Here is a 13423-nt window from a genome sequence, read left to right on the forward strand (position 1 = left end):
ATTATTCACAATGTATCTACTACAATGATTCATCTCCTGTATGTAACCAATCTCCTCTTGCTGCTGTCTACCCGGACCCCACAAGGCTTCTCCTCACCTCACTAAGGCTATAGCCCCCTGCCTGGGCTAGGTCACAACCCCAGCAGATGCCCTCCCGGCCCCATCCATGATAGGCCACTACCACCACCACTCTCCCAACATGGACATCCTCCCCTCTCCACTCAGGCCTCCAGACCCTGTGCCAGGAAGTCCTTCCACATGACCCCCCACTTTCCCATGCTCAAGCTGACACTCCATGACGTGATACTGCTACTGTGCAAATCCTCTCCCCAACACCCCAACACCTGTCTTCCCTGTAGATGTTAAGCTTGCTCAGTCTCACCTAATGGCTTCTGGATTAAGTTCTTCAGGAAGAGAAATGAGGAGGAAGAACAAACTGAATTTTTTAAAACTTTTACCAATTATTTATGATTTTAGTGAACTATAAAATTAAGTATGAGGGAAATAAAAGGAGTACTCATTCTGCTATTCAGACAAAGTATAAGAACATAAAGGTCTTAGCAAGTAACAACAAAGGACCACCTAGGCCTAATATCGATGTCATCAGTGGCATCAAGGGACTTTCCTAGGGTGAGCGTTAGGGCTTTGTTAACCTGACGTTCACAATGGCTCTCTCCACCTGGACCTGATGGGCCATAGTCCACTGCTCCTTGCTGAGGCTGGACCTCAGCAGCCTTTCAGGCTTGGGAGATTATCTGTAGACAACTGAGCACCCAATGAGTACATGTGCCTAGAAAGAACACTCTCTCCCAGAAGCTCTGTGAAAGGGCTCCTCACAAACATTTTCAGACTTACCAGACAAAACAGAAATCAGGATCCCCAGATTTCACTATGTGATAAGGTTAAAACAAGGTCCTCATCTTTTGAAAACGAAACAGTTCTACTAATTTTTCCCACTTAAATCAACATACTGAAAAGAATAAAATAATAAAAATTGTCCCTATTCATCTAGAGGTAAAAGCACAATCAGTATTCTTTCAGACTTCCAGGCACACACATACACAAACAGCACTGTGCAATACATACATGTTCTTGCATAGCAGCTTTTCTCTTTCAACAATAGGCGAGGGCACCCTGCTATGATATGGCAGCAGAACAGTCAAACCATAAGTGACATTTTTAACCAGAAAAGTGAAAAATACCAGGCTTGACAGGCGGAGCCTACTGGCTATCCCCAAATTCATTTTCCCTTATCCTCAGGATGGCAGCACTCTGAGCTGCTGTGTGGGTACTAAAGAGCATATTCCCCAGCCTTGCTGCACCCAAGTTCGGACCAATACAAGAGCCAAGGTGTACGATACCCTTAACAGACTTTCTTTTTCCTATGGGCTGAAAGACAGCTGTGCTGGTGAGCCATCTCAGGCTATACAGCTAAGAGCGATACCCCAACGACAGCAAAAGAAAGACAGTTCCTAGACCTTGAGAACTTTACAGAACAGAACTTTTATATGAGAAAAAGCAGTTTTTCTTGTTTCGACCATTGTTAATTTGGGTATCTTAGCACAAGTAGCTTAATATACTAATCAAAACAAAGTCTCAAAAAGAAATTCACAATTGTGTAGCTCTGAGCATTACTGCTCCCCACAAACTCTTAAGAAAACATACCCATTCCAAAGAAGGTAGAGCTGTCCTCTGGTACAGCACTGGGGGAAGGCAATCAGTGCTCACAGGGTGCCACATCTTGGGAAGCTAGAAGACAGTGCTCTAGCACCTAAAGTCTGTATCCTCCACCCCTCAGGACTCACTAACCTGCTGGGGGTGGAAGGCAGCAGATGGGCAGTCCTTTTCAATGAGGGGCTTGTGTGCTCCAGTACGATGCTGTTCCTCTATACAACATACTGGTTAAGAGCACTGGCTCTAGAATCAGAAAGACTGGAGTCTGTACCCTGGCTATCTTTAGTAGTTCTGAGAACTCGTCAAGTTCTCACCTATAAACCATGATAATAATATTTTACAAGTTTGAACAATATGAATAAAGTACCTGGCAATATATCTAACATATAGTACGAAATAAATATGGGCTTTTATTATATGCTAAGTAACTTTTAAAAGATGACTATGATAAACCAAATGAAATCTGGAGAGTTACCTCATTTTAAAAAGAACCCTTCTTTTTTAGCCATGACTAATTTACATTCTTTAATTCAGGATGTTGTGCTGTGTTCTTAATGGCTCTGCTCTCTGAGGTGAAAAGTTTGCCTTCAACTTCAGCTTGCTGGTTACCCACTTTGGCATTAACCACGAATGAACCTAAATCTTTAGTTAACTCAATGTACTAGTTTCCTAGACCTGCTGTAAAAAGCTACTACAAACTTAATGGCTTAAAACAACACAAATTTATTATTTTACAGAAGTCCAAAAAGGGTCTTGCAGGGCTAAAAATCAAGATGTTGGTGTTCCTCCTGGAGGTTCTAGGGAAGAATCCATTTCCTCACCTTTTCTAGCTTCTAGAGGCTGCCTGAATTCATTGGCTTGTAGCCCTCTTCCTCCATCTTCAAAAGTCAGGAGTGTAGCACCTTCAAATCTCTCTCTGACTCTGACTCTTCTGTCTCCCTCCTCTCTGTTTAAGGACTCTTGTGATTACACTGAACCCATCTAGATAATCCAGGATAATCTCTCCAAGTCAGAGTCAGTTGGTTAACAATTTAATTTCTTTCTAGCATATAATCTAACATATTTATAGGTTCTAGGGATTGAAACATGGACATATCTGGGGACCATCATTCTGTCTACCACACTTCTGTATGTTTTCAGAACAAATAACTTCAACTTCCTGAGTTAGAAGGGAATAGTGATGTTATCTTGACAGCAAGAGAAGGAGGAAGTTCTAGTCAGGGAGAACATAGCTTCTAAAGGGAGGTGTGTGCAATGTGCATACTAGGCCAGCAATTTTTTTTTTTTGTTTCACTGGACTACAGAAGTCAAGCCCAAGAGTATGGGGACAAAGCAAAAAAAGCAAGATGAAAACAATGACTGTGCGCTCTCTGTATACTTTGAAAAATTTACTTCTTTTAATGATAACAGCTATAACTTTAATGTTACCTTAAATGCCATAAATAAATTTTAAAAATATGCTTCACTCTCAAGAACTAGAGAAAGAACATAAGCCCCAAACCAGCAGGAGGAAGGAAATGATATATAGAGATAAAAGAAAACAAAAAATAGAAAAACATAAAAATCAATTAAAGCTAAGAGTCAGTTTTTTGAAAGGATCAATATAATGGACAAACCCTTATCCAGATGAACTAAGAAAAAGAGAAGACTTAAAAAAAATCAGAAATGCCATTAAAACCAATGCCACAGAAATAAAAAGGATTATAAAAGAATACTATGAATAACTGTATGCCAATAAAATGGATAACTTAGGAGAAAGGGATAAATTCCTAGGAACATAAAACTACCAAGACTGGATATGAAGAAACAGAAAACCTGAATAGACCTGTAACTATTATGAAAATTGAACCAGTAACGAAAAATCTTCCGGCAAAACCACTGGGTATTTACCCAAAAAATACAAAAACGGTAATTCAATGGGATACATACACTTCTACGTTTACTGCAGCATTATTTTATAATAGCCAAATATGGAAGTAACCCAAGTGTCCACTGATAGATGAATGGATAAAGAAGACATGGTATATATGTACAATGGAATATTATTCAGCCATAAGAAAGAAATCTTGCCTGTTGTAACAACGCGGATAGAGCAGGAGACTACAATGCTAAGTGAAATTAAGTTAGAGAAAGACAAATACCATATGATTTCATTCATATGTGGAATTCAAGAGGTAAAACAAGCAAAGGAAAAAAAAGAGGCAAACCAAGAAAGAGACTCTTAACAAACTGAAGAACTGAAGGTTACCAGAATAGAGGTGTGTGGCTGGGGGTGGGAATACTAGGTGATGGGGATTAAAGAGTACACTTATCGTGATGAACACTGAGTAATGTACAGAACTGTTTAACCACTATATCGCACACCTGAAACTAATATTACACTGTATGCTAACTATACTGGAATTTAAAATTTTAATTAAAAAAAACCCAAAAAACTCCCAGAAAAGTCCTGGACCTAATGGCTTTATTGGTGAATTCTACCAAACATTTAAAGAACATTAATCCTTCTCAAACTTTTCCCAAAAAATTGGAGGAAAAATTTACTTATTTTGTGAGGCCAGCAATACCCTCATACCAAAGCCAGCAGACACTATAAGGAAAGTATAGACCAATGTCCCTTATGAACACTGATAAAAATTCCTCAACAAAATACTAGCAAAATGAAGTCAGCAGCATATTAAAAGGATAATACACCATAAACAAGTGGGATTTATTCCTGGAATTCAAGGATGATTCAACCTACGAAAATTGATAAAAGTAACTCATCACAGTAACAAATGAAGGAAAATAACCTCATGATCATCTCAATTGATGCAAAAAAAGAATCTGACAAAATTCATGATAAAAACTCTCAACAAATTAGGTATAGATGGAAAGTACCACAACATAATTAAGGCCATATATGAAAAGCACACAACTGCCATCATACTCAAAATCATGAAAGACTGAAAGCTTTTCCTCTAAGTTGAGGAAAAAAAACAAGGATATTTGCTCTCACCACTTCTTTTCAGCACATTACTGGAAGTCCTAACCAAAACAATTAGGCAACAAAAAGAAAAGCCCTCCTAATTGAAGAGGAAGAAGTAAAATTATCTCTGTTCACAGGTAACATGATCTCACATGCAAAAAACTTAAAGATTAAAAAAAAAAAAAAAGAGTAAGTGAATTTGCAGTTTCATTATACAAAATTACCACATGCAAAAATCCATTGCATTTCTATACACTAAGACTGAACAATCCAAAAAAGGAAATTAGGAAAACAATTCAACTTTAATACCATCAAAACAAAAAACAAAACAAAAAAACTTATGAATAAACCTAACCAACAAGTTGAAAAACTTGTACACTGAAAACTACACATTTCTGTAAGAAATTAAAGACACAAATAAATGGAAAGATATCCCATGTTCATGGATTAGTAAACTTAAGTACTGTTAAAATACCAATACTACCCAAAGCTATCTACAAATTCAAGGCAATGCCTATCAAAATCCCCACAGCATTTTTTACAGAAACAGAAAAATCCATCCTGAAATTCACATGGTATCTCAAAGAGCCCCAAACAGCCAAAACTATCCTGAAAAGGAAGAACAAAGTTGGAAGACTGTATTAGGGTTTTTCAGAGAAACAAAACCAACAGGAGATACATACACACACACACACACACACACACACACACACACACACACACACATGTTATAGGAATTGGCTCATGAGATCATAGAGGCCAAGAAGCCCAGGATCTGCCATCTGCCAGTCAGAGAACCAGAAAAGTCAGTGGTATGTATAATTCAGTATGAGTCTGAAGGCCCAAGAACCAGGAGCTCTGAGATCTAAAGGCAGGAGGAGATGGATGTCTCAGCTCAGAGAGCACTAATTCATCCTTCCTTCCCTCTTTTGTTCTATTCAAGGCCTCAGGGCATTGGATGATACCCAACTGCGCAGGTTAAGGCCATCTTCTTTACTCAGTCTACCTATTCAGATGCTAACCTCTTCCAGAGACATCCCTATAGACGCACACAGAAATGCTTCCCCAGCTATGTGGCCATGCCTTAGCCCAGCCAAGCTGACACATAGAATTAACCATCACAATGACTCATACTTTTGATTTCAAAACTTACTACAAAACTACAAGTGTAGCAAGGATATGGAGAAATTGGAACCTTTGTACATCGTTAGTGGGAATGTAAAATGGGACAGTGATGTGAAAAACAGTATGGTAGTTGCTCAAAAAATTAAAAACAGAATTACTATAAGATCCAGAGATGCCACTTCTGGGTATATATCCAAAAGAACTGAAAGCAGCATCAGAGGTATTTACACACCCATGTTCACTGCAGCATTATTCACAATAGCCAAGAGGTGAAAGCAACCCAAGTGTTTATCAATGGATAAATGGACAAACAAAAGACAGTATATCCATACAATGGAGTATTATTCTGCCTTTAAAAAGAAGAAAATCCTATCACATGCTACAACAGGGATGACCATTAAAAACATTATACTAAGTTAAAGAAGCCAGTCACAAAAGACAAATATTGTATGATTGCACTTACATAAAATCCCTAACATAGTTAAATTTAGAAAAACAAAGTGTAATGGTGGCTGTCAGGGGCTGGGGGCAGGAGGAGAGGCATTGGGAGTTCTCTAATGGGTACAGAGTTTGAATTTTCATTATGAAAAAGTTTTGTAGATCTGTTGTACACCCATGTGAATAAAAAACACTCAATGAACTGCTGCTGTCCACTTAAAAATGTAAAATGCATAAATTTTACGTTGTGTATTTTACAATAAATTTCTTTTTAAATATGCTTCACTGCATCTTGACAACTAAAACCAAAATGGGGACTCCAGTTATCATTTAAGCCATTCCTTCTAAAAAAACTCAACTACCAAACACCATAAACATGGACCCAGGACCAAATCCCTCCCATTCACCTTCCAACTCACCTTCGCTTTGGTGCCCTAATGAAGAGCTCACAGAGTAGCCTGCCCTGCTCATCCTTATAGTCTCGAATGGTGTTGTAGAGTTCATGGCACACAGCAATCTACACATATGAAAAGATGAAAAAAATCACCAGAAATGTGAAAACAGAGCCAGTGTAGGTATAAGGACTATCCTTAATAAAAAGAGACCCCTAAAAGGCAAGCAGAGAAAATGGACAAATCCTCAAGTTCCCACATAGGATCCCAGGTCTGAAATGTGCTGACATGACAGTATCTCCTTATTTAAAATAATTTAACTTTGGCACCTGGGTGGTTCAGTCAGTTGAGCATCCAACTTCAGCTCAGGTCATGATCTTACAGTTCGTAAGTTCAAGCCCCACATCAGGCTCACTGCTATCATCCCAGAACCTGCTTCAGATCCTCTATCCCTGTCTCTCTGCCCTTCTCCCCCCTCTCAAAAATTGAAAAAAAACATTTAAAAATTTTTTAATAATTTAACTTCATGGGGTGCCTGGGTGGCTCAGTCGGTTGAACGTCCAACTCTTGATGTCAGCTCAGGTCATGATCCCACAGTGGTGGGACTGAGCCCCGTATTGGGCTCCACACTGAGCATGGAACCTGCTTGGGATTCTCTCTCTCACTCTCTCTTTCTCTCTGCCTCTTCCCCCCCCCCCCCAAATAAATAAACATTTTTAAAAATAAAATAACTTATTAAACATTTTGGTATCTTTCATCAGATTTATGCTATTGGTGATTATTCTTTTAAGCTAAATCAGTTTATATCACTTTCTTGCTTAAAATCATCCAAAAGAGGGGCTTCTTACTAATCAGAGAATAAAATCTAAATTCGTAATAATGACCACAGAGTAGGTAAGGTAACTACATACTGTGGCTGGGCAGACTCTGCCAGTCTCCTTCTCCCTCTTGACTATTGTTCTGTAATCACAACACAACAAACCCATTCCTGACCTAGTTCTTCTGCATTGGGTCCCTCCTCCCTGGAACACCCTTCCCCAGTATTCTGTGGGGCCAGTGCCTTCCAATCGCAAAGAAATGCCTCAAGGTTTGGACCCAAGAAGCCCAAATCAGCCAAACTCTTCTTCTTAACACTTAATATTAGTTGGGGGTATTTTATTATCTATTTGTTCATCTGTTTACATTCTCCTGCTGCTGCACTAGAATCTAAGCTCCATGTGAAAACTGGCTTGTCCTACACATGGCTATATCCCAACCATCAGAATAGTGAGTGCCTAGCACATGACAAGCACAAAGTTATTTGAATGAACGTATAATGCAAATACCAACATTTTAAAATTTTTTGTCAAAAGGTACAAACTTCTGGTTATTATAAATAAGTACCAGGAATATAAAGTACAACACGGTAACTATAGTTAATACTCCCATACTGTATATTTTAAAGTTGCCACAAGAGTAGACCCTAAGAGTTCTCATCACAAGGAAAAAAATCATTTTTTTGGTCATCTATATGATATGATAGACGTTAAACTAACTGTGGCAATCATTTCACAAAATATATGTCAAATCATTATACTGTACACCCTGAACGTACACGGTGCTGTCAATTACATCTCAATAAAATTACAAAACAAATTTGTACATATTTCTATTTCATTGTCTGCCATTCTCTGGCCTGTTGAATTGCTAACCCATTTGGTTACTTTCAATTAGAATTAAGGTAAGTGCTTCAGCAGATTACACTCTTAGAAAAACATGTTTTCATCAAAACAGAAATCCCTTTATGCAAATTTCCCATTCTAAATGTATTCAGAGAAATTACTTTTCTTGAGAGCTCCTGAATACTAATTTTTTAAGTGCATTATTGAATTATACCTGACATACAATATCATATGTACAACAATGATTCAATAAACCTACACATTATTCACTGCTCATTACAGTAAGTGTAGTTACTATCTGTCACCACATAATGTTATTACAACACTGCTGACTGTATTCTCTGTGCTGTGCTTTTCATCTCTGTGACTTTTTTTATTCTGTAACTGGAAGTTTATACCTCTTAATCCCCTTAAATAGGATAACCTATTTTACCCACCCACACCCACCCACCATTATTTCTTAACACTGAATTATACTATTACTGTTAAGACTGTTAGCTACATTAGGAAAGAGATTAGGAATATCTAGCCAGAGGAGAAAGAAGTGGTGAGGCCTGGATCTTAACTGCTTATTCTTAAAGGAAGAGCAGGAAAAGCAGGCAGAAGCTGTGGTGTCAGTTACTCACAGGATCTACAGTCGGAAGATTGGAAAGTCTCCTCCTTTTCCTGCTTGGGCCTGGTGTGGATACAGAATGGTGCCCGTCATCAAAGTCCCCGCTGACACTACTAGAAGGGGAGGTAGCTCGTCTTCTCTTGGAACCCATGGAATCCAACTTCTTCTATAAGAAATAATCAGCCATGTTCTTATACTTAAATTTAGACACTGCCACCAAGCCCTCAGCTAGCCACCTGCTACCAAGATTCGGGTTCACTTAGGAGGATATTTTAACTCTTGTAAAGAAACTTAACTGTCACGTTTTTTCAGGGGAAATTCTGGACCTTGTTGGCTTTAGCCCCTTCACTTACCAGAATGCTACACTTTCAATTCAGATAGGACAAATTCAACAAAAGTAGATTCATTTATGTATCACCAATTTTGAATGACCCAATCACGTCTGGCTCCAAATTTACTCATCACTGGATTTTAAAAACCTGCATGTAGTGCAGTGCGGAGGTACTGATCCCTCAAGCCCCTGAAGCAGCCAGGCAGGTCATGGGGACAGAAACCCCAAGGCAATCACCTCTGGAGTCAGCAGCTTCATCTGTTTTCCCCAGTGTGTCTTACAACTATGATCATTTTCCAGGTGGGCCACGATATGGAAAAAATAGAAATCAGTGCTTGAGGAAAATGAGCAGTGGCAGTGTAGAGGGCAGAGGACAATGAATCTTCTAGCATTTTAGATGAACTCTAAGAATAATGCACTGAAAATGAATTTTCTCCACTCATTAAAGAAGGCCACAACACATATTCCTGGAAAACACTTAATGTGACTTACCACACCTATGTCAAAGTAAAACTGCTTTGAAACTTTTCTGTCAATCAGACTGATCTCCTTTTCAGTCAGTCATATGAGGTATTCTATGCTCATGAATCTTGAAATCATAGCTTTAAGTTTCAACAGATAATTTGCAACAGTACCTCAGAAGTGAACTTTTAGGTCCTACTTGGCCTTTCAGAAGCACATAAATATTTGCTCTTGGGTTTAGGTAGGCTGTCTAGTAACTAATATTAACACGACTTTACTAATGTACACATTTGATGGTAACACAAAAAATGCAACTGTTAAAATGATCTGCTACAGCTACAGGGAAAAGGTATATGCCTGAGAAGGTTCTATAATGCTTGTACAATTTAACAATAGTATGAGATAGTATACTATGATTTCAAAGATCTTTCTCTAAAGCTAAAAGAAAAACCTGATCCCAGTTTCACTCATCAACATTCAACTTCAGTAAACTAAGACACAATCAGCTGAAAGAATGGGTTGCCAGTAGGTATGGAGAAAAAATTGGGCATCTTCAGGGAACAGAAAGGAGGGGCAAAACCAACCAAAAAAAAAAAAATTCTGATTACCAACTAAGAAGCAAGAGGAGTCCCCTACGTCTTCCTCTGAAATACAGTCCACATGGTATTTAAAAACAGCCTACCATGACGATATTCCCTCCTCTAGGCTTTGGTTTGTTACGAGGTATATTAGTTTGCAATTGGCTACAAGTGGCTAAAAGGTTCAACGGGCTTATGCCAAGGACAGCCAAGTTTTGTTGATTTTCTTTTATTTATAATAGGCTGATCAACTGGCCTCAATTCATTAAGATGAAGAAACTAAGGGCCAAACCTAATTAAACAAGCTATGACAAGGACACAAGTGAATTTGATGAAAACAAGGAGGGACTCTTTATGGAAAGGATAACAAAATTCAAGAAAAGTGGAAGGCAAAAGGCAGGGAAGGACAGAAAAGAGAAAAGGTGTAGATGATCAGTAATTTACCAGCTTTACCAGAGCACAACCAGCGCCTCGAAAAGCCAGTCTCCTCATTATGTCTGAAGGCCAAGTGAAGCCAGTGGGAGAAGGCAGGGCTTTAGAAGTGCTGATTCAGTGTTAATATATTCAAAACTGAAAGAGAAGAACAAAGCAGAGAAAGGGGAAATAAAAAAAAAAAAAGGTCAGAAGGAATAAAAATGAGTACGAATAGATAGAAAACATTCAAGTAGAACTGCTAAAGAAAGATAAGAGAACTGGAAAACATAGGCATATCAGTTCTCTTGAGCCAAACTGCTGCAAAGGCTCAGGCACTAACAGTACCTGACACTTCTTTCCATTTTAAAACCAAATGCTTTTCATATACTTAAAGAAGGCTCACTGAGATTCCACTTTACTCACATGGAATGACTGTCAATTCCAGGAATGAAGCATGCCTGCCCAAATGCCCCCTAGTCAATAAGAGCAGAGTTCAATCACAGAGCTGGAATGGAGAGTGAACACATGTGGAAGGCTCACATGTGACCCCAAGTGTTGGCAAGCTGGAACAAACCAAGAATGGCCCATGTGAGCAGAGTCTGGAAAACTCCTCCCCCCCTAAAAAAAAAAAAAATTCAGAGAAAGACATTTCTTTCCAAAAGTCCTATCAGCATTGGAAAGACACCACACACAAGTTTAGAAAGATTAAAAACAAAACCTTCAATCATTTTGGCACGTCAAAATTATCTTCATAAATAATCCAGTGAAAAGCAAATGACCAAAAAAAAGTAAATCATTGGTGTGTATACCAGTTTAGACCACACAATATCCAAAACTCCTTAAACCATTCATTTTTTCTGGTAAAACAAGAAAAAGATGCAACTTAAGGGTAATTTTCAATTATTTTCTTATTCAACGGACACATTTTTAAACGTAGTTTGGAAGTTGGCAAGAGAGGCAATGTGACTTGGCAGGTGGGAGAGGTAACAGGACTTGAACTCAGAAGACTACAATGTGAGTTTCAAGTCCACCACCTTAAATTATCTGTTTGATGTTGCTTGAGTCACAACCTCTCAGATCTGGTTCTTCACTTCTAAAAATGAGAGCAGTCAGGTGTACATATCTCCTTTAGATTATTGGGACTGTGAAATGTACATGAAATCACTTTGAAACTTCAAAGCACAACAAAGAAGTTTCAACTGTAGGATTACATGCTCCCTGGGAACAGGAAGAACATTTTATTCATCTTTGTAGCACTGGCTTATAAAATAGTATCTGGCATAGCGTGAAAGATCAATTCATCTTTTTAATAAATATGTTAAAAGTATACATAAGTGGGACATTTAGAAAAGTTTGTGCAATTTAAAAAGATTGTGAGCATCCCTTCAGCAATTCTTTTCCCATAAAGAGGAAAGACATCATGAAGCTCGGTTAGAAATTTTAAAATGGCACTGATTACAGTCACATGTCCAAAAGTCTGACAACCAATAAATTACAGTGAACACTAAAGAATAACTTTATAATGTGCAACTGGGAAAATACTTACTCATTATAACCATATGGTGTATTCTGACAGTTTATAAACTTTTAGTACTCTCCTTTATTTCTCATGATACTCAGTATTGTAATGCATGATTAAAATAAAAATCTTGGAAAACAGGATTCAAAGGAGGAAAAAAAACCTTACAATCCTTTCTAGAAAAAACCATCCTTAACACTGGCATTCACAGTTTTCTGTATTTATTCTATGCTTTATTTACCTTTTTTAACAAAAGTGTTAAACCATATGTAGTATTTTGCAACTTGTGTTTTAACTTGGGATTCTTCCGAGTCAACATTCTTCCACGTAATGTTTGATGGCTTGATAATAGCCTATCATATACACATATACCACAATTTACTAATCTTGGAGTTTGGGACAGAATGTTAATATTTGAGGTATTTTGTAGACCCCCAAATCAAAGAAAACAATCAAGGCCCTTCCACTTATCCACACACATATTTGTTAGTTTTAATTGGAAGTATTTCTTCAAAAGATACTTTCTAATCTTCCTTTGAATCTTAAAATACTACAATACGTTAGCAAGTAATAAAGCAAAACCATACTACTCTTAATGGGGAAAAAATCACCTCAAAATCATTTTTGAGGAGTCCTAGTTCTTTGGAAAATAAGTTGATAAGAATGTTTTATTCCAACATGTTTCTCTAACTATAGCAATAATTTCTGTATCTGTTTATAATACCATGTATTTGTCATTTTTCAGTATTTCTTTTACATTTTGCCAATCTTTCTTCATTAAATCACCAAACCTCCCCTATCACAACAAAACTACGCTTCTCTTACAGTAAAATATTTTAAGAGGTGGACAATTAAAAACCAGGAAACGTTCAGTTTTAAAAGCTTGATTTTTTGTGGTGTTGCATATAAATAAGATACTTAAATATCTAGCCTTTACTATAAATACAAGTCCCACTGATAGAACATTCAGTCTTAACACAGTCATCTGTAAAACGAAAAAAAAAATCACTAGTTGAGTTTGCGTCCGAACCGACAAGAAACAACAAAAAAAGGATGCCCTGACCTGCGGAAGAAATGAAAGACTTTCCGGACCTGTCACTGGTACGGGGACTAAGGGAAACGTTGACAGCTTTGAAGCTGCCCGCGACGAGCGCTCGGCCAGCGGCTGGGGCGGGAAAGAAGCGGAGTTTCCGGGCCGCGGCGCGCCTTTGTCCCGGCCGGCAGGTGCGGCAAGGCGGCCGGGCCGTC

The 13423-nt window shown here is 38.1% G+C and overlaps 1 protein-coding gene across 30 annotated transcripts in view; it reads right to left on the reverse strand.

The window, feature by feature from the left end:
* Positions 1-13423, reverse strand: part of PBRM1 (polybromo 1) — a 115720-nt gene that overhangs the window by 101997 nt on the left and 300 nt on the right. For 20 of the 30 annotated variants that reach the window (XM_047845543.1, XM_047845597.1, XM_047845528.1 and 17 more), the window contains exons 2-4: positions 10687-10812; positions 8885-9037; positions 6625-6722 (exon numbers count right to left, since the gene is read on the reverse strand). In XM_047845543.1, coding sequence (XP_047701499.1) covers positions 6625-6722; positions 8885-9037; positions 10687-10734 — 299 coding nt within the window. In that variant the 5' untranslated portion in view covers positions 10735-10812. Of the gene's footprint in view, positions 1-6624; positions 6723-8884; positions 9038-10686; positions 10813-11079; positions 11220-13238; positions 13389-13423 lie in introns of those variants that run through there. The other 10 variants (XM_047845669.1, XM_047845624.1, XM_047845446.1 and 7 more) reach the window with 8 other exon arrangements.

The sequence above is a fragment of the Prionailurus viverrinus genome, chromosome A2 (genome assembly GCF_022837055.1).
Source record: "Prionailurus viverrinus isolate Anna chromosome A2, UM_Priviv_1.0, whole genome shotgun sequence".
NCBI classification, from domain to species: domain Eukaryota; kingdom Metazoa; phylum Chordata; class Mammalia; order Carnivora; family Felidae; genus Prionailurus; species Prionailurus viverrinus.